At 38.8% G+C, this 22,480-nt stretch overlaps 1 protein-coding gene across 1 annotated transcript; it reads left to right on the forward strand.

Annotated features, from left to right (window-relative positions):
- The first annotated feature begins 407 nt into the window (after positions 1-407).
- LOC149130952 (zinc finger matrin-type protein 5-like) lies at positions 408-4,840 on the forward strand. Its single transcript, XM_089342968.1, has 4 exons — positions 408-670; positions 2,498-2,560; positions 3,471-3,545; positions 4,292-4,840. The coding sequence occupies exons 1-4, from the start codon at positions 544-546 to the stop codon at positions 4,534-4,536; spliced, it is 510 nt and encodes a 169-aa protein (XP_089199094.1). The 5' UTR covers positions 408-543; the 3' UTR covers positions 4,537-4,840.
- Positions 4,841-22,480: the final 17,640 nt, after the last annotated feature.

Here is a 22,480-nt window from a genome sequence, read left to right on the forward strand (position 1 = left end):
AAAAATATTTAATTACTAAGGTTAATTATTCCGAGATGCCATTCCAATGAAATACTACAGTTAAGTTGATGTTCAAATGTTCACTGCAATGAATATCAATGACAACATTACTTTAATTAAGAGGCAACCACACAGAGACCATCGTCATGAAACCTCATTAGCGAATCAGTGACAAATACAAAATTGGCGAAAAACGAAACAGTGGGCTCTCTACTGAAGGAGATACAAAATATAAGCATCGTGGTTAATTGTTATTTTCATCCTTCGTCTCAATGTTTTAAATAAATTATTTTTATTTAACGAAACATCGTTGTTGTTTCTAACTATCCGGTAATCATGGGGAAAAGATATTACCATGACTTTTGCGATGAATCAGTGACAAATACAAAATTGGCGAAAAACGAAACAGTGGGCTCTCTACTGAGGGAGATACAAAATATAAGCATCGTGGTTGATTGATGTTTTCATCCTTCGTCTCAATGTTTTAAATAAATTATTTTTATTTAACGAAACATCGTTGTTGTTTCTAACTATCTGGTAATCATGGGGAAAAGATATTACTGTGACTTTTGCGATAAATCTTTCGCAGATCTACCGAACAACAGGAAGAAACATATAAATGGAAGTCTTCACCAAAGGATGAGAAAACAACATTATGATGCGTTTAGAGGTTTTGTTTTTGATTTTATTCATCCGTTTTCCATTAATCTCTTGTAATATTTTGTATAACAGAGGCGGTGAGCTAGCAGAATCGCTAGCATCCCGGGCAAAATGCATAACGACATTTCGTCTGTCCGGCAAAATTTCGATATGTCCGTCCTTACGTTGATAAAATAAGGGTAATCTTCAAGTTTAGGGGGATAAAAAAAAAAAATATTCAAGGGAAGTAACTGAACGTCTTACCAGTATTCTCCGCTGTTTATAAATAAATCACACACGTGATTTGATTGACGTTAGGGTTAGGGTGTGATTTATTTATAAACAGCTAGAAGAAAACGGATAATACTGGTAAGTCGTTCAGTTATTTCCCTTGAATATTATTTTTAATTTTTTTTATCCCCCTAAACTTGAAGATTACCAAAATAAGTACCAGTGGAAGACTGAGATCACTGTAATCAACTTACCCCTTCCCCCGAAACTGCTGGCCTTGTGCCAAAATTTGAAACCACCATTTTATATAATGTGTTGTTTTACATGGGGTGGGGTAAAATGAGTAACTTCTGATTTCTTGTTATTTATTTATTTTTTTCCTATTTGTTTGAAATCATTATTTTGTGCTCTTGCATTATTTTGAGGAGTAAATATTGGTCAGCATAATTGTTGTTGAAGTTGAGAGAGTCCAAAACAGTCAGGTGGCAGGCCCACTTTTTTCAAAAAAATTTTCTTCATATTTAGCTCGATTGTAGTTGAGGTTGCTGATAAAATATCTGGATAATTTTTGGTGTTTAACAATCAATATTCTTTTCTCTATTGGATTCCAAGCCAATTTTTTCCCACACTAATGTCTAGTTTGATAATTTTCAAGTTTCAACACTTGATATCTAAAACGGGGTAAAATGAGTAATATCTAATTTCAATAGTTTCTTTTCTTTAATTGCATGGTGCGTGAATCTATCGGTAAGAGAGTCTCTGCAGCAAATGGTGAAGAAGATATAAAAAAATATTGTATGCTGAATTTGTTTTTCTTTTAGTCGAATTAAGTTGTTTCATATAACGTGCTATTTTTCCCTGGTCGTCTTTCATTGACCTAGATATTTATTTATTTATTATTATTATTATTTTGCATTTCTCATCTTTCTGATATCTAGGGATAGGTATTGCTGTCTATGAAACTGTTTTCTAGAGAATTGAAGCGGCAAATTCACATTATCTTGTCTTACTCATTTTGCCCCCAGCCAAATTTGTCTTTCATATGTTCAAAGACAACAGCGATAATTTTTTGAAATAGTCATCAGATTGTCATTATGCTTTTAATGCATTTAGGAAAGACCATTTGCTTAGGTGATAGTGTTTTTGTAAGCTAGTAAACATACGTTTTTTATATTTTGTCTCAGCCAAAAATGCAGTACTTTTGCCCCACCCCACTATATGTAGATGTCGTTCATTCTATCGAAGTATATATCTTTATATGGTGACGAAAATGAGTTGGAAATCATTTAGAAGAGTGCCACCACAAACGGTTCAACAGAGAGAACTATAGTTTATTTTAGGCTTAAATATTTGCATGCCATATAATGTAGTTGAGATAACAAATGAGGTAGATGGCTGGATTGTTGTATTTAAACATATTTAAATGCAAAAGTAAAGGAAATGGAACAATATCAGTTAATTAGAAAGTAGAGATGGTTGTTTAGTAATAACTCTTAGCAAACAGACCTATGATCTAAGACAGTGCAGTTGTGACCATGTTGCATTTTTAGGTATTAAAAAACAGCAATTGGTAGCCCCAATTTTATTAATTAATTTTATTTTATATTTCAATTTAAATATGGAACAGATGCAGAAAGTATACTAGCAGAAGAAGCTCACAAAATACCTTGCAAACAACTTTTGAGAACAGGTAATTATATTTTCCTTTTCTTTTCCTCTTGCTAAATAGCATAATACTGTCTTGTATAAAATCTGTGAGTGTGAATATTCTGATCAGCAAAACACCTGCTTCTGACCCCCTCTCATATTTTAGCCTATTGACACTTGGCACAAAGCTACCACTTCCTTTTACTGTAAACCCACACTGTCAAAGGGTTTTGTCTTGCGAGTTACTTGCTGACCTTATAAATGCTTGTGCTATAAGGAAAGCATCCAATCCATTCTGTAAAGTGGTTGGTGTTAGGAAGGGCATTGAACCATAGAAACCATGCCAAAACAGACATTGAAGCTCATTGCTGTCCACTGGCTTGTTGGACCTTGTCAAACCATTTTACCCCCCCCCCCCCTCTCTATATATATATATTGTTGTACTTGGGGATGGTCATATTGCCAGTTTAGCCAATAAAAACACACGCACTGTATATTTGGTGTTAATTTGCTTCAGCTTTATATTACATTATATTACATTAATCCTATTTCGGCCAGAGTTCTTTCGTCACACTTCTGTGCCCTCATCAGTGGTCCTTTGCTTTCTTCTTTCTTATGTGTGTCTCACCTTGCTAACTATCAGCCATTTATATATATATATATATATATATATACATACATACACACAATACACGTATAGCATCCTAGTTTTACATTTCTTTTCCATATATGTGTGTATTTGTGTCTCCTTGTCCATGACATCATCCTACTTTCATTGTCAACAAACATAAGCATCATACAGGCTATATCGTTAATTTGTAATTTTCCATCAATCCATTCTTGACCATTGTTTGAAGGACTAAGGAAAATTAAGAAGACCATAATAAGCATGCTGTAAAGAAGCTAAACAAGACTTTATTTTTATTTTTTGTTTACTTTATTTTTTCTTTTAGGAACTTGCAATTTTGGCCCAAACTGTCGATTTTCTCATTTAACTGCTGATACACGCTTAGAGTTGGAAATGGAGAGTAAGTATAACATTGTGATATTCTTCAGATGCTTGCAGATGGCAGAATAATTGGTAGGGGCATCGGAGAGAAAAAAAAACCTTGCAATATTTCATTCCATCCCTTTGCAAGGTAACAAGCTGGCAAAATCATTTGTAAGCCGTGCAGAATGCTTAGTGGCATTTCATTTGGTCAACTTTGCCTTTCATTCTCTCAGAATCAATAAAACAAGTATCAGTTGGTCAACTGGGGTCGATGTAATCTGACTCCTTCCACATCCCCCCCCCCCCAGCCCCGAAAACTGCTAGCCTTATGCCAAAGCTTGAAACCAATATATCATTACATTCCATTATGCTTAGAATTCAAATCCTGCTGAGTTCGACTTTGTCTTTCATCTTTCTCTGGTCAATAAATTTCAGTACCAGTCATATACCGAGGTTGATTAAACCTTTAGCATTTAAACCAGCCATACCTTGCCCATCTATTCTATATGTTTTATGTTCAAACTGGCCAGATCTGGCCACTCACACCTAACCTACAATGTCATTCTAAAGTTAAACAGTCACATCATTGAAATCTCAGAGCTACAAGATAATGCAGAATCAATTTAAAACAATGTGAATAAATACGGATTACATTTGACAGAGTAATCTGAATGCTAAAATACTTAAATTGAGTAATTAAAAAAATGTTTTTAATTTCACTTTTAATTTTAGAAATTTGGCGATCAAACAATGTCCTTATTTTCTCTTATTTCCCATTTACAGTTTGGGCAAAGAAAGAAGAAGCGAAACAGAAACTTCTAGAACGAAAGAGATCAGCAATTGCTCCTACTTTTGAAGATTGGTTAGAGAAACGGGCCAAACACCCAAAGAAAAAAGTACTGCCAACAATGGCCCTTCCTGAATGGACTCTACCCCCTCAGCTACTCTACCTACCTTCAATCCCATTATCATTACAGCCTCCCCAAGTGGAAGATTTTAAGAGCATACCTCGTATAGACTGGGGTTGAGTGCATGGATTATGTGTATATATATATATATGGGGCGGCGAGCTGGCAGAAACGTTAGCACGCCGGGTGAAATGCTTAGCGGTATTTCGTCTGCCGTTACGTTCTGAGTTCAAATTCCGCCAAGGTCGACTTTGCCTTTCATCCTTTCGGGGTCGATAAATTAAGTACCAGTTATGCACTGGGGTCGATGTAATCGACTTAATCCCTTTTGTCTGTCCTTGTTTGTCCCCTCTATGTTTAGCCCCTTGTGGGCAATAAAGAAATAAGAATATTAGACACAATAAAATGAGCAAATCTACATACACACATTTGTTGAGCAGTAATATTGTATATGTATTGGAGTTGAAGTATATTTCTGGAATATAACCCATTCTCTTTGTGTAACAAAATGAGTTCTCACCCTAAACTCATCTAGTTTTATGTCATTTATTCCACTTTTATTCTAAGTTTTATTATGACATTTTCAGTCTAAATTTTTATTTCCCTTCTTATTCTGCAGATGTGTGTGTGGACAAAAGTGAATAGTTAAAAAGAGAAAGATGGTAAGCTGGCACAATCACTTCCATACCAGACAAAATGCTTAGATTCTGTTTTTACATTCTGAGTTCAAATTCTAATGGGGTTGACTTTGCCTTTCATCTTTTGGGGTCAATAAAATGAGTACCAGTGGAGCATTGGGTTGAATGTATTCGACTTACCCTGACCCTCAAAATTTCTGGCCTTGTACCAAAATTTAAAATCAAAGAGGGATAAATCTCTTTCATGATATATTCAGTTAATTCCCCTTCCGCAATATTTTCTTCAACGGACGAGTGATGTTTTAACTTTTTCTCAAGATAGCTGCAGGTTCATATATATATATATATCGAAAGTTTAACATTTTTAAATTTAAGAGAGATATTTGACGCTAATATCCATTATTAATGTAATTTATTCCTATGTCAACATTTCTCTAAGGAGTCTAATTTAGACTTTTTTGCTGTGAAATCTCCTGCTATATTGGTAACGATTACATAGTTTTCTCTGAACAATTATATATATATATATATAAAGACCGGCTTCGGTCATGAATGGCCATGGGATTGCATCTAGAAAGTTCCCCTCCAGCAGTCACCCATGTGTACCAATCTCCCTTCTTCATGCCACCAATTGTTATCCATGAGAAAGGCCGATACAGCTTGGCACCAGTGATGTTGCAACTTATTTCTACAGCTGAATGAACTGGTACAATGTGAAATAAAGTATCTTGCTCAAAGATGCAACACATTTCTTTGTCCAGGAATCAAACTCACTACCTCATGATTGTGAGTCTGATGCTCCAACCACTGAGCCATGCACCTTCACAATGAAAAACATTGGCAGCAATGGGATTCGAACCCATGCCTCCAAAGAGATGGTGCCTAAAACCAGCATTGGCACCTGTGCCCAGCGTCGCCTTCCTGGTGGGGAATTTTATTCCTAGATGCAAGGGGGGGGGGTGCATGGAGAGAAAGACAAATTCCTAGGGGAGGAGGTGTGGTAGTAAAAAGGTTAAGAACCACCGGTTTAGATTGTTTTTTTTAATTCAACTCAATGAACCTTGCTTCCAAGTTGGCATCAAATGGGGAACAGCAAATATGTATGTTGAGTTACTCTTTTACTCTTTTACTTGTTTCAGTCATTTGACTGCGGCCATGCTGGAGCACCGCCTATAGTCGAGCAAATCGACCCCAGGACTTATTCTATCAGTCTCTTTTGCCGAACCCCTAAGTTACGGGGACGTAAACACACCAGCATCGGTTGTCAAGCGATGTTGGGGGGACAAACACAGACACACAAACATATACACACACACATACATACATATATATACGACAGGCTTCTTTCAGTTTCCGTCTACCAAATCCACTCACAAGGCTTTGGTCGGCCCGAGGCTATAGTAGAAGACACTTGCCCAAGGTGCCACGCAGTGGGAATGAACCCGGAACCATGTGGTTGGTGAGCAAGCTACTTACGACACAGCCACTCCTGCGCCTTTTTTTTTTTTCTCCTATGTTTTTCACATAAGATATATCAAATTTGTCTTTTTCAGTTGTGCACTTTATTATTCTGGTTCTCTTAATATAAAATAAATAAAGCCACTTTGTGTATGTGTGTATATATAAATATGTAACCCCCACCACCACAAACAGGCACGTGTATCTATGTACCTGTATGGCTCGTAGTATCAGTTTGGTACTGGGTTAAGTTTAGTTATACCCCTTCGTGTACAAAAAGAATTTTTCTTATCTTGGATTTCAAAAATTTTTTTCTGTATTTCAGACACCATGAGTATGTCTGCCAGTCTCTTCCTCCCACCTCTCTCTCTCTCTCTCTCTCATATATATATATATATATTTATATATATAATTAATTAATAATAGGATAAATTCTTTTATAAGAATTTATCAAGTAGCTAGCGTGAAAAAAACCTCATAAGGGATAAATCCATCATTTATTCCCCAAAATATATTTATTTATATAAGGGCATAACTATACATGAATGCCTCACGCTAAGAGGGACTCTAAGGTCAAACTGCCATGGTAGTTTGACCTTAAGAGTCCCTCTTAGCGTGAGGCATTCATTTATAGTAATGCCCTTATATAAATATATATATATATATATATATATATATATATATATATATATATATATATATATATATTACCATTTTAGACTTTAGTCCCTGAAAACCAATTTCGTCCCAATATCCATCAGTTTTGAAACCTTGCTTTCTCTGTGTATTTATAAAATGCTTTACTTTTAGAAGCATTGAGTCCTTTCATGTTTCAGTGGGCTTTTTAACCTCCGGATTAAGCCAATCATAATGTATTATATACACAAATTTGTATATATGCATTAATGCATGTATACACATATATGGGCAGACAAAAATAAACTAAGTGACTCAGCAGTTATCTTGTTGAGATAAAAGAGCAGCTAAAAATGTCAGACAAAAAGTATATTTAGGTGGCAAAAATTTCAGAAACTAGTACTATGCTATGGGATTGGTAATATATTCACCCTGTTAATGAAAGATACAAGGTTCAATTTCAGCCAGGAATTCTGTTGCTCTTTCCTATCTCAAATCAAACTCCATAATGGTGCATGACTTAATGGTTAAGATATTTGGCCATAATCATAAAGTCATGAGTTCGATTCCTGGCTGTGTGTTGTGTTGTGTTCTTGAGCAAGACACTTTATTTCACTTTGCACCAGTCCACTCAGCTGATAAAAATGAGTTGTACCTGTAATTCACAAGGGCCAGCTTTGTCACATTCTGTGTCATGCTGAATCCCCCCAGAGAACTACGCTAAGAGTACACATGTCTGTGGGGTGCTCAGCCACCTGTGTGTTAATTTCACGAACAGGCCATTCCATTCATTGGATCAACTGGAACCTTTGTCATCGGAACCAACAGACTGTCAATTACTTTGAAAATCTATGCATTGTTGTCTCTCAAATATTTAAAATCTACAATTAAGAGCCCTCTCTACTCGCTGGCGGTACCTACCCACCACCACTACCCATTTTCCTTTATTCAAAAATTCTTATCGCTCCTTAAAATTATGGCTTTTAAGTGTTGATTTCTCAGCCCAAGAATTACAGCGTGATGTGCTGCTTGACTGCCCCCCCCCTCTCTCTCTCTCTCTCTCTCTCTTTATATATATATATGATGATGATGATGATGATCTTTTCTCCCGCCATGCCTCTGTCTACCCCTCCATCCTCTCTCTCTCCCCTTCGTAGTTTTTCCTTTAAGGTCTTCAGGTTCTGGCTATATATAAATGAGAAACCCATTCTAAATTATCTCGCTGACGTACTACGACGAAATACCCAAGATGCAGATAAGATAGAGATTTTTATTTATTTACGGCCTCAAACATCTCAATACCTTGCGCTTTAGTTTTTTGTCCCTTATTATCTATCTTGTTTCTCTCCATGAAATTCAATTGAATTCAGTTGTTGTCTCAAATTCATGCTTATTCATTTTCTAAGCTTCCTAAATTCATGCTACGTTATATTCTAATCACCCAGAATTCATTGCTCTTTTAAAAAATTACGATTTATGCATTGTTGTCTCTCAAATATTTAAAATCTACAATTAAGAGCCCTCTCTACTCGCTGGCGGTAACCCGCCCTCCCACCCCCTCCACCGGAAGTTCATTCGTCTGTCATCCCTCTGTCATCCCACCCCCTCCACCGGAAGTTCATTCCTCTGTCATCCCACCCCCTCCACCGGAAGTTCATTCCTCTGTCATCCCACCCCCTCCCACCGGAAGTTCATTCCTCTGCCATCCCACCCCCTCCACCGGAAGTTCATTCCTCTGTCATCCCACCCCCTCCACCGGAAGTTCATTCCTCTGTCATCCCACCCCCTCCACCGGAAGTTCATTCCTCTGTCATCCCACCCCCTCCCACCGGAAGTTCATTCCTCTGCCATCCCACCCCCTCCACCGGAAGTTCATTCCTCTGTCATCCCACCCCCTCCACCGGAAGTTTCATTCCTCTGTCATCCCACCCCCTCCACCGGAAGTTCATTCCTCTGCCATCCCACCCCCTCCACCGGAAGTTCATTCCTCTGTCATCCCACCCCCTCCACCGGAAGTTCATTCCTCTGTCATCCCACCCCTCCACCGGAAGTTCATTCCTCTGTCATCCCACCCCCTCCACCGGAAGTTCATTCCTCTGTCATCCCACCCCCTCCACCGGAAGTTCATTCCTCTGTCATCCCACCCCCTCCACCGGAAGTTCATTTCTCTGTCATCCCGCCCCCTCCACCGGAAGTTCATTCCTCTGTCATCCCACCCCCTCCACCGGAAGTTCATTCCTCTGTCATCCCACCCCTCCACCGGAAGTTCATCCCTTTGTCATCCTGTCAACCTCGGCTGTCTCCCGGAACCCATCTAGTGGCCTTGGCCATCCTCTCCCCTACCTTTGGGTAGCGCATTAAGGTTGAGAAATGTTTGCAGGTTGTAGGTAATGTTTTGCTTATGAATTCTTCCAATTGCAAGTTTTCTTTTCAGGTACACGACACTGCTTTTCCTCTTCCCAGGCTACAGGCCCACACCCCCAACACCCATACTGTTAGGATTGGCACTCTCAACGTCGGCACGCTGAAAGGTAGATCTGGTGAAATTGTTGAGATGCTTGAACGGAGATGCGTAGATATGTGCTGCATCCAGGAAGTAAGATGGAGAGGAGGTTCTGCAAGGTTCCTCACAGGCAAAGAACACAGGTACAAGATTTTCTGGGCAGGGAACACTGACGGGGTCGGGGGCGTAGGAATACTTCTAGCGGAGAAATGGGTGGATAAGGTAATCGAGGTCGTTAGAGTAAGTGACAGAGTACTTAAGATCAGACTAGTGCTTCATCATAGATTAGCTACTGTCATCTCAGCCTATGCACCTCAACCTGGGCTACCAGATGGTCTGAAAGACCAATTCTATGACACCCTCTTGCAAACTACCTCGTCGACGAGTGACAGGGACCTTCTCTTTGTGGCTGGAGACTTCAACGGTCATGTCGGACGTCGTGCTGGGGGCTTCCATGGCATACATGGAGGCTATGGCTTCGGTTCCCGCAACGAGGAGGGAACCAGACTGCTGGAGTTCTGTGATGCAACCAATCTTATGGTCTGCAATACCAACTTCAGGAAACCTGCCAGTCACCTAGTCACCTACCGCTCCGGCAGACACTCTAGCCAAATCGACTACATCCTCGCCAGAAATAGGGAAAGAGGGCGGCTTATAAATGCCAAAACCTACCCTGGCGAAGAATGTACCCCACAACATAGATTAGTAGTTAGCGACTTTGGGATCAAGGCAAAATGGGTGCCCAGAATTAGACAGGCTTGGAGAAGAAGGGTGTGGAAGCTTAAAGACCCTGCAAACGGACAGAGACTTAGAGACAAGTTACTTGAAGCATTTAACGAAATAGAAGGGGATATAGCATCATACAACGTGGAAGACAATTGGAGATTTCTGCGGGACAACCTGTTGAAAGCCACCGACCAGATTTGTGGGTGGTGTAAGGTCCCCTCCCAACCCAGAGTAACGTGGTGGTGGAACAAGGAGGTAGACAGGGCTATTAGACAAAAGAAACAAGCTTGGAAGGACTGGAAGAACGGTGGTAGCAGGGAATTGTACCAATGTGCCAGAAGGGAGGCTAGGCGACAGGTTTATTTAGCCAGAGGGGAAGCAGATAAGGAAAGATTTGCCAATGTTCTGCGCCGTGAGGACCAAAGACTCGAGGTATTTCGTGTTGCAAGACAGTGTAGGAGAGAGAATAGTGATGTTGTAGGAGAGAAATGTGTTCGCATGGATGATGGTACGCTTGCATTAAATGAGGATGCAAAGAAAGAGGTCTGGAGATGCCACTACGATAGATTGCTTAATAAAGAGAATGAATGGGAGAAAGAGAGCCTGCCTTATGTCGACCCAATAGAGGGACCAGCTATCCGAGTTGATAGTACCAGGGTAGATAAAGCAATTAAGAGTATGAAGACCGGGAAAGCCCCCGGCCCATCAGGAATCACTGCAGAGATGCTCAAAATATCTGGCAGTGTTGGCTATAGCCTAGTCACCCGTATTACGAACCAGGTGATACACGAAGGAGTCATACCCTATGACTGGTGTAGCAGCATCATAGTCAACTGCTACAAAGGTAAAGGGGACGCTTTAGATACAAATAATTACAGAGGCATCAAGCTGTTAGATCAGGTTATGAAAGTTACAGAGAGGGTCATAGCCCAACTAATTAGGGAGCGAATCAATTTAGATGAGATGCAGTTTGGGTTCGTGCCAGGTAAAAGCACTACTGATGCCTTATTTCTAGTGAGACAGTTGCAAGAGAAATACCTAGCCAAGGATAAACCTCTGTACCTGGCTTTCGTTGACATGGAGAAAGCCTTTGACAGGGTCCCCCGATCCCTTATCTGGTGGTCAATGAGGAAACTTGGGATAGAAGAATGGCTAGTGAGAGCTGTGCGAGCCATGTACAGAGATGCGGCCAGTAAGGTGAGGGTTGGAAATGAGTACAGCAATGAATTCCGGGTAGAGGTAGGGGTCCACCAAGGTTCCGTCCTCAGCCCCCTATTATTTACCATAGTCCTCCAGGCAATCACAGAGGAGTTCAAGACAGGTTGCCCCTGGGAGCTCCTCTATGCTGATGACCTTGCCCTAATTGCGGAGTCACTATCAGAACTAGAGGAGAAGTTTCAGGTGTGGAAGCAAGGTCTAGAATTGAAGGGCCTTAGAGTCAACCTAGCTAAAACCAAAATCCTAATAAGTAGGAAGGTAGATAAAACACAAACCCCTTCAGGTAGATGGCCCTGCTCAGTATGTAGAAAAGGAGTAGGTAGTAACTCTATAAGATGTACCCGGTGCAAGCTATGGACACATAAGAGGTGCAGCAACATCAAAGGCAGGTTAACTAGCAAGTTAGTTTTTGTTTGTGGCAGATGTTCAGGTGCAATAAAGACTGCAAACAAACAGGAAACAACTTCTATCTCATTCCAGGGTGAAAAACTAGAGGTAGTCGATAGCTTCCGCTATCTGGGCGACCAAGTTAGTAGTGGGGGTGGGTGCGCTGAAAGTGTAGCTGCTAGAATAAGAATAGCCTGGGCAAAGTTTAGAGAGCTCTTACCCCTGCTGGCGACAAAGGGACTCTCACTCAGAGTAAAAGGCAGACTGTATGACGCATGCGTACGAACAACCATGCTACATGGCAGTGAAACATGGGCTGTAACTGCTGAGGACATACGTAAGCTCGCAAGGAATGAAGCCAGTATGCTCCGTTGGATGTGTAATGTCAATGTGAATACCCGTCAGAGTGTAAGTATCTTGAGAGAAAAGCTGAACATTAGAAGCATCAGTTGTGGCGTGCAAGAGAGACGATTGCGCTGGTATGGACATGTGGTGAGAATGGAGGAGGATAGCTGCGTGAAAAAGTGCCACACCCTAACAGTTGAGGGAACCCGTGGAAGAGGTAGGCCCAGGAAGACCTGGGCTGAGGTGGTGAGGCAAGACCTTCGTACATTGGGCCTCACCGAGGCGATGACTACGGACCGAGACCTTTGGAAATGGGCTGTGCGTGAGAAGACCCGGCAAGCCAAGTAAGATCGTTGCCAGTGCCCCTGGACTGGTTCTTGTGCGGGTGGCACATGAGATGCACCATTTTGAGCGTGGCCGTTGCCAGTACCGCCTGACTGGCTCCTGTAGGATTTTCGAGCGAGATCGTTGCCAGTGCCCCTGGACTGGCTTGTGCGGGTGGCACATAAAAGACACCATTTCGAGCGTGGCCGTTTTCGTGCGGGTGACACGTAAAAGCACCCACTACACTCTCTGAGTGGTTGGCGTTAGGAAGGGCATCCAGCTGTAGAAACTCTGCCAAATCAGACTGGAGCCTGGTGTTGCCATCCGGTTTCACCAGTCCTCAGTCAAATCGTCCAACCCATGCTAGCATGGAAAGCGGACGTTAAACGATGATGATGATGATGATTCTTTTCTTGTTTTCTTACATCTGTGACCTGAACCAAACAATTTATCTGCTTAGAGATCAGTTGAGACACGCCATTTTAGAGCTGAAATAACATGTGTATTTTTCGCTAAATGTTCTCTCTCCGTCATGTAGGTCAACAATAGAAACTCAGTGAATCAGTTTGTCTTCAATGACACAAATCGTTTATTGTTAACAGGAATAACAATATTTTCAAAACTTGTTTGCTTTCTTTTCAATCAACTCAGATTTCACATCAATGACTTTGTAAGCAATTATCTTTCACTGATGAAGGCTCAATGTAACTGAAATGTCAAAGCAATTATTGTCAACTTTGTACATGTTTTATATACATACATGCATGTATGTGTGTGTGTGTGTGTATATATATATGTAGGCGTAGGAGTGGCTGTGTGGTAAGTAGCTTGCTTACGAACCACATGGTTCCAGGTTCAGTTCCACTGCATGGCACCTTGGGCAAGTGTCTTCTATAGCTTCGGGCCGACCAAAGCCTTGCGAGTGGATTTGGTAGACGGAAACTGAAAGAAGCCCGTCGTATGTATGTGTTTGTGTGTCTGTGTTTGTCCACCCAACATCACTTGACAACTGATGCTGGTGTGTTTACATCCCCGTAATTTAACGGTTTTTTTTTACATGATATGATTATCAGTAAAAAAACATGTCTGAAACAGCTGTAGTGAACATCAGCCCATCTGTGTTATTATTTATACAGCACCAATACAATGAGTTCTGTGCATTCTTTGGGATCGTCAGTAATCTGGTTTGTGTGGGGATTGCGAAGAGGACCAACTGAAGCGTGAGGTCTCTGCTTTGAATGTACATCTTTCCAGAACACCTTACTGTCAGGGCCAGTTGCTATACGCTGCTCAAATTCAAGCACTGCCCTTTTTTTATCACCTGCCTGAGATGGTTGGATGATTTATTTTGCTTTCTTTCCTATTTATGTCTGATTTATGCAGTTTGTATTCCTGTTCAGCATTACAACATTCTTTCCTGGCAAGTCTAACTGCTGCAGTTTCCCAAGTTGCACTTTTGAGATGTTTTTTTGTGCTTATGTGGTACTGATGCTGCATATGCTGCCCGTATTGAGTTCAGGATGTTCTGAAGTATAGTGTTTACATCTCCAGTGTCATAAAATTCCTGCCAGTTTGGGCAGCGTAGCTCGATGCAGCAATAGTTCCAGTCAAAGCGAGCAGTTTGAGATGGCTGTGGTTTTTGTTACTGCCCATGCATGTGTGTGTGTGTGTGTATATATATATAATACAAAGAATAAGTATGCATGTATACCCACATATATGTACATACTTACATCTACATGTGTATATAGATGCATATCAGGGTACAGGACGTTAGAAAAATGAACTACAGACAACAGAACGAACACATAGGAAAACAGATAGCCACTTGGAATTAATCCTTCGTCAGCTGCCTCTATTCTAACTAGGCATTTCGAAGATATATATATATATATATATGTATATACACACACACACATATAGATGTATATTTATATATGTATATATCCATATATGTGTGTATATTATATGAATATATGTATGTATATTATGAATACATTTATATATATATGTAAACGTGTATATATATATATATATGTAGGTATATATATAGACATGTATGTATATATATATATATATATATATATATATACACATGTTTGTATGTGTGTGTGTATGTATATATATATATATATATATATATATACACACGTATGTGTATATATGTAAATGTATATATGTACATGTATATATATATATATATACAGTGTGTGTGTTTATATGCACATACATACACACACTCAAGCAACCACCCACCCCTACATACACACACACACACACACATTGCTATCTTGGGTAATCAGGATAATCAAACATTTTCTATGCCCATAAATGGTAACGTGAACTTCAATCTTGGACCTTTTTTTTTTCCTGTGAAACATCAGACAATCACTGATCAGATTTTAACCCTGATTAAATGAAAATTGTGAATAAAAGTTAAATTGAGAGAGGATGATTTAATTGATTGAATTGATAATGTGTAAAATGGGGCAGAAAAGGAGTGGGGGGGGGGATCTGATTTGGTTTTCCTTCTTTTTAGTATTTTTTTTTTACAGAGTAGTTAAGAAGTCAGTTCTGAAGTTACCCTGATCATGAAGATTAATTCCACACTGCGGAACTTGATAGACGTCTTCTGCTATGGCCTTGGGCTGACCCTGGCCTTATGTGATTAAGGAGAGAAACTGTTTGGTAGCTTGGCATACCATCTTCAACATCATCATCATCTTCCATCTGTAAAGTAGCAGCTTTCATTTCAAAACTTGATCAAGAATTGTCAGATCCCAAATTCAAGCTGCAGGATTTGTCAGAGACCTAGGCATAGAGAAAGAACGATTGTTGAATAATATTCAATATTATCTGTTGGTTATTCTCGGGAATTCAGTTGAACACTCAGATGATGTTTGCTTCTGAGAAAATCCTATGGAGAAGATGCTTGAGGACTCTATCTCCATGATCGTCTCAGGAGTAATGGCTGAAGAAAATGAGTGGATAGATTTGACAATTTATTCATTCATAATCATCATCATCGTCGTTGTTTAACATCCGCTTTCCATGCTAGCGTGGGTTGGATGATTTGACTGAGGACTGGTGAAACCAGATGGCTACACCAGGCTCCAATCTGATTTGGCAGAGTTTCTACAGCTGGATGCCCTTCCTAACGCCAACCACTCCGAGAGTGTAGTGGGTGCTTTTACGTGCCACCGGCACGAAGGCCAGTCAGGGGGTACTGGCAATGGCCACGCTCGAAATGGTGTATTTTACGTGCCACCTGCACAGGAGCCAGTTCGGTGGCACTGGCAACGATCTTGCTCGAATGTCTTTACAAGTGCCAGGAAGGCGATGCTGGGCACAGGTGCCATGACGGTTTCGCTTTTACTTGCCCCCATAGGTCTTCGCAAGCTGAGTTTTGTTTCCAATGAACCTAAAACATGTAGGAACCTCAATAAATCATAACAATCAGTGCAGACTTTAACTTGTTTTATTAACACTGTTAATTCTGTAGAGGACATTAAAAAGTAAAATACTGACAATTCTTGTCTTCACTTTAGCATCCATTGAAGAGTTCTATTGATCTCTGTTGGATGGATCAATGGCCTAATACCATCTGTTTCGTGTTCACATGAATTGTAAACATTCTTAGATTTGGCCTCGTCGTTTTTTTGTTTTTTTTACCCAAATAAAAATCCCACCAAGTCTGCATAACACAGACCATATCTTTGTCTTACTCTTAACTGTTCAATTGGCCCCATTCATGGCCACATATCTGACTTGTGTCTCTCAGCAACGATAAGTTCTTAAGACTGTTCTCGATTTCTTTTGCTTTTCAGTTATTAAGTCCGACCGTTTCTGTTTGAAGAAGTGACCTAAGTGAATGTATGAAGTATTGAACAACCAGCTTATGGATTCTTACTACATACTTTGTTAGATATAAACATCTTAACATCTGGAAATGTTTCCTGAGATAGACTAGCACTTTATCCAGAGTGGATTTATCTCTCATCTCCTTAAAACTATGAAACTAGAAGGAAGCCTATTTATATTTAAATGACATTTACATTACTTTCTCTGATTTCTATAATAATACTCTTGTTTACAATACTTTATAAATCACAGATTGCCTTGCCCTAAATAGTTTTATGGCCTCTGGTTTACAGGGAAGAAAAGCATGAGTTTATGACATTCAAAAACAACTTCAAGGATGCTTATGATATGCGTGATATAAATGGCTGCAACCATTAACTAAAAGCAGGTTATAGACTCAACTTACAATAAGCTTACCTTTACTCTATGACTGTCACCTGTCAAACAAGAATTATGATAACAATAATCAAGTCAAAGTGAATTGTCATTTAAAATACTTTTTTAACTTTCAGAAAAACGATGAATGAGTCACCTAAATCTTTTCAGTTGATTACAGCAACGATAGGATAAAATTTCATTGACATTTAAAATAGGTTTTATCTGTGCTACATGATTAACATGTTAAATAAATCAGGTGTTTTTGGCTAAAATGCTGATAGATATCACCAATGTATACTTGACTTGAATCTAATTATTTTATCTTGTTCCATGATGAATAATAAATAGGAAAAGCATGAATGAACGACCAAATGGTTCAAGTGATTCTTGGTTGAAATAAAGTGTTACAGATCAGATTCTCTCAAACAAGTCATATTGTAGTATTTGCATAAAGTCATTCTATCCTGTTGCTGCTTCGACCTTCGTTACCTAGGACAATGGTAAAGATGGAGAAGGGCGTAAACATTATTTGTTTCTTTACAGTTGGATGGTTCTAAAGATTATATCACTATGGGGAATATATCTAATCCAGACAACACGAATAGCTCAGGTGGAAATATATATAAATTTTTTTAGTATCATCACTATGTTTTATATTATATTATATATATATATAAAAAAAAAACAAGATCATTTTACTAAATCAAAAATATTGGATCTTTTTTAAAATGGGGGCCACATTTTTCATTAATGTTTTACGTAGTGTTTTTGGTTAAGATAGAAAGAAAGCTTCTTTTTATCTATCAAATGGATAAAGTTGGTTGAGGTTAATTAATCTTCAAAAACTTGTTTCTGTGACACTTTCTGGGGTTTTGGTACCGAAAGACTTTCAAACTTCGTATACTTATCTATTTTGTGTTATAGAACAGAAAAATATTTTTGTATTCGAATTTATTTCATGTAAAAAAATTGTCTTATTTCGATAATTTCAACCAATCACTGACGTCCATTCAGCCGATATACATTAAGTGCCGACTACATAAACAAACGATTCTTCGTTTTATTTGCTTTTTTCATTTTAAATTTGCTAGGGTTAGGGTTAGGGTTAATTGTTTCAGAATCGTTTGTTTATGTAGTCGGCACTTAATGTATATCGACTGAATGGACGTCAGTGATTGGTTGAAATTACAGAAATACGACAACTTTAACATGGAATAATTTATGGATTTCTTTTTTTTTTAAGAAGACTAAGAGAAAAAGATGTTTTATATGACACATTCTACCAGTGTTCCAAGTTTCAAAGTGTTTCGTTAATGAAAAATGTGGCCCCCGTTTTAAAAAAGATCCAAAATATTAAATTCACAATTTTAATTACAAGAGAACTTTTCTAACTTTATAACATTAACAATAATTAAGTTTGTACGCAAGAGTTGATTCCACTACAAAGATCCATAGATTAGGCTGCCTGTCTTGGTACATTAACCATGATAACGAGAGACAGCAACGAGTTGAATGTCATAATTGCATCAGGGAATATGCAGTTCAGTTAGTTTGTTTAATTTGGTAGATTCAGGGTTGGAGAAATATTCGATCTATGTATTGATTTTAAATTGAATATTTTATCCTTCATATCGATTGATATGTGTATGTGTGTATACATACATACATACCACCATCATCATCCTCATTTAACATCCCGTTTTCCATACTTGCATGGGTCAGCTGGAATTTGTTGAAGATTTTCAACAGCCTTCCTGTTGCCAACCCTAAACTGTTCTCAGGCAAAGTAATCTTTCTTCATAGCTAGACATGATTTTCATGGCACCACCTTCCCTGTATGAAGGGGATTCTCATTTACAACCATCACATGATGTCAAGACAAGGATACACTCAAACACATACACACATGGCACGTAAAAAGCACCATTTGAGTGTGGTCAATGCCAGTGCTGCCTGACTGGTCCCGTGCCAGTGGCATGTAAAAAGCACCATTCGAGTGTGGTCAATGCCAGTGCTGCCTGACTGGTCCCATGCCAGTGGCATGTAAAAAGCACCATTCGAGTGTGATCATTGTCAGTGTCATCTGACTGACTCTCATGCCGGTGGTATGTAAAAGGCACCATTCAAGCATGGTCGATGCCAGTACCGTCTGACTGACCTCATGCCGGTGGCATGTAAAAAGCACCCACTACACTCTTGTGCCATCTGTCTTAGCTGCTTTCTTGAGTTGTCTGACGAGTAAAAGTGCTTGCTGAATGGTTTTTATAGGGAACCAGAAGTCAAATTCTAGAATGTTTGAGAAAACTTGTCCATGCCATTGCTTCACACTGATTGGTCAGTTAATAGACTGATCACTTGAAACTATGGTGGTTTGCTCGTGATGTCTGACTACATATACAGGGATTTGGTTTTGAATCATTACCATTCACTCTTATATTCTTGCTGCTCCTGTATTGCATCCATTCTATTCAGAAAGAAAAAAATACACATTATTTTTCTTAGATAGGAATCCTCTTTGAAGAGAGATTTTTTCCTATCTGTTTAATGCTGTAGGAAAAGAAAGACTGAGCAGTGATCTTGTAGGTCATGACGATTCACTACTGGATTTACTAACTCTTTTAAGAAAATTTGGCATTATTAGACATGGGTAAAATTTAGACAGTCAAATAAAACTCCAGAAAGTGTCACAGAAACAAGTTTTTGAAGATTAATTAACCTCAACCAACTTTATCCATTTGATAGATAAAAAGAAGCTTTCTTTCTATCTTAACCAACAATATATTATGGATCTTGAGTGGCTGCCAAGTTGTTGTATATGGAATTTAGCTAGATATAAGGATTTCCTTCTCAGTTCTTTTAATGTCACCTAAAAGAGTGTGGAAGCATGGTCAAGTGTTCTGCTATTATTCCACACACTCTCTTGTCCTGAAGGACAACCTCTCTCCATTACTGAAGGCTCAATGAGTTGTACCAGTCTTGCTATACATATCAACATGCAGTTGGAGTTTGTTTGGTGAGTCCAACATCCTAAATGGGTCTAGAGCTTGCTTAAAACATGGCATACCTTCACTCACCAATGTACTACTTTTTGTCTAAGCCTAACTTGTATCTTCTTTTGTATTTTAAAAAAAATAGATAAAACTGCACTTCTTTTCAGAACTCGATGTCTGTATACTGACCTTTACTTAAACTCCTGTATAATCTCAAACACCCTGTATTAACCACTAGCTTAACCAATCTACAATGGTATGAGGAAACAACAAACACTGCCCGTATGTAGTCTTTCATGCTTAGTCACTTTTATGTTTATTTAGAATAACACCGTTTTTCATTGACCTCAGGCCATAAGACAAAATCAAAATCTTGATTTTTCTGGAGTTGATAAACTAAATCTCAGGCAAGAACAATCAACTAAAACCTGCTCCTATAAATATGTGACCTTATGTTAGGCTGGCATGGAACATTTATCTAACCCTTTAGCATTTAAAACGGTCATATCCAGTCCAAACATTCTTCGTAGTTTATGTTCAAACTGATCAGATCCAGCCTCCCACACGTACCCTACAATGTCACCTTAAAAATAAACAATCGCATCATTGAAATCCAGTACCGTCTTAAGATATAGGGACGCTAGGCAATTTCCCAGGGGCAGCATAGATCTAGGGGTACTGATTTGCCCAGGGGGCTATAATGCTAAAACGGACGGCCCTGTAGAAATCTTGCAACCACAAAATAAGGCATGATTAATTCAAAACAATGTGAATAGATAAGCATTACATTTGACAGAGTAATCTGAATGTTAAAGGATTAAACTTTAACCAACATGTGTTAGTAATTTAGGTGAGTCTACGAAGTAGAGTATATTACTCTTCCTTTCTCACCTGACTAATAAACAAAATAAAAATGAATATTTTGTGAAGATTTCTTTTGTATATGGTTAGGGTATAAATTAATTTATTTTTAAACTGACCTCTTTTTCTAACACTCAGGTATTTCATACCTCAAGCATAGTCAAATCATAGCTCATCAACTGTATGTCTCTAATTATATGGTTTGCAGAAATATGTTGGCTAAACTCTTTATTCCAGAAGGTACGATTTATTCACAGTTGTTGTGTTGAACAGAATCAACTGCTGAAAACAGATCTATGAATTGGTGACCATCGCTATTGAATCCCCCCCCCCCAAAAAAAAACATTGGTCTTTAATCCCAAACCTAGACGAACTAAGTGTCATGTTTGAAAATATAACACTGTGTACACCGAGATTTGAACCCATGATCTAAGGCTAGATACTCTAATACAGATATCCATTTGGCCGTTATACTTCTATATAGTAACAGGGATAGAGACGAAAAATGGTTGCTTTCCCCGTCATCTTACATAGAGGAGAAATGGGATGTTGTGATGGTCATACTTTTCATATGAACATTAAAAGACATAAGTAAATTATACGTAAAGACCTAGCAGACCAGTCAGGAGCACAAACTGCTACATCAACGACTAAGGCTTGCATGTACTCCGTAGGCACTAGAGATACATTTTGACGAAGAACCACCGTTTGTACATGTTTGATTATTGCTCTTCAATCTCGACAAATCTATGTCCAAACGCGCTCCAGTTTTGGCTATCCTGTCTTTTTCCAGACAGTTTATTTAGTGCCACATTATCGAACGCATCCTTTCTAAATGTTTATATGGATGTGATTAAATGAAAACGTTGGCTGCTATTTCTAGCAGGTCGAACGAACATGCACAGACTTTGTTGTTTCGAGGTACTTTATTTCATCGACCATGAAAGGGTATAAAAAGTGAACTTCAGATACAATTATTACTGACCACACAAATGAAGTAATATATGATGTTCATGCTTTTCTGAAGATGATCATCGTCATGGGAAGCAGGTTTTCCCTCGGTCACTGTCCATGCCTTGTTAAAACCCAGGTCAGGGACAAATCTACTTCAACTATTCGTCCTGTCATCCAAGGAAGACTATCTTATGGAATATGCCCTTTTTCTATTATTATTTCAGATGGTTAGGTCTGATTGAAGTTAAATAATACTGCTATCTTTAGCAAGTCGAAGGACAATTTAAAGGTGAGAAGGTAAGAGTTCAGTATATCACTGGTATTATTTATTTGACCAGGGCAAAGATGAAAGGCTAACTTTACGGTATATCACCAACAATAATAATAATAATTAACAATAACTAATTACTAATAAATAATAAATATAATCATTAAAGGAATATCTTCGCCAAAACATTTGGGTGCACATTGTCAACACCGCCCTCAATATCTCCCCTTTCTCTCTATCTATCACCTTTATCCTCCTCCTTCTCCTCCAATACTTCTCCCTCTTCTAATACCTACTTCCTCCCCTTCACTCTTTTAATACATACTTCCTCCCTCTCTTTCGCTCATCTTATACGTCTTCCCTCTCCTCCTCCTCTCGACTATTATACATACATACTCTATCATCTCTCTTCTGTTATATATATATACACACCTCTCTATACACACTTCTCACTCTATTTCATGTCCTCTCTCTCTATTCTCCACTTCAATTATTTCTCTTACTTCTCTCTCTTTTG

The sequence above is a fragment of the Octopus bimaculoides genome, chromosome 26, assembly GCF_046866305.1.
Source record: "Octopus bimaculoides isolate indiv1 chromosome 26, ASM4686630v1, whole genome shotgun sequence".
In the NCBI taxonomy this organism is placed as follows: domain Eukaryota; kingdom Metazoa; phylum Mollusca; class Cephalopoda; order Octopoda; family Octopodidae; genus Octopus; species Octopus bimaculoides.

What these genes read in the sequence shown, in the direction of transcription:
- LOC149130952 (XM_089342968.1), top strand. Translation starts at nt 544, where the DNA reads ATGGGGAAAAGATATTACTGTGACTTTTGCGATAAATCTTTCGCAGAT. An exon ending in CAAACAACTTTTGAGAACAG is followed by an intron (nt 2,561 to 3,470) that starts GTAATTATATTT and finishes TTTTTCTTTTAG; the next exon opens with GAACTTGCAATTTTGGCCCA. An exon ending in CTTAGAGTTGGAAATGGAGA is followed by an intron (nt 3,546 to 4,291) that starts GTAAGTATAACA and finishes TCCCATTTACAG; the next exon opens with TTTGGGCAAAGAAAGAAGAA.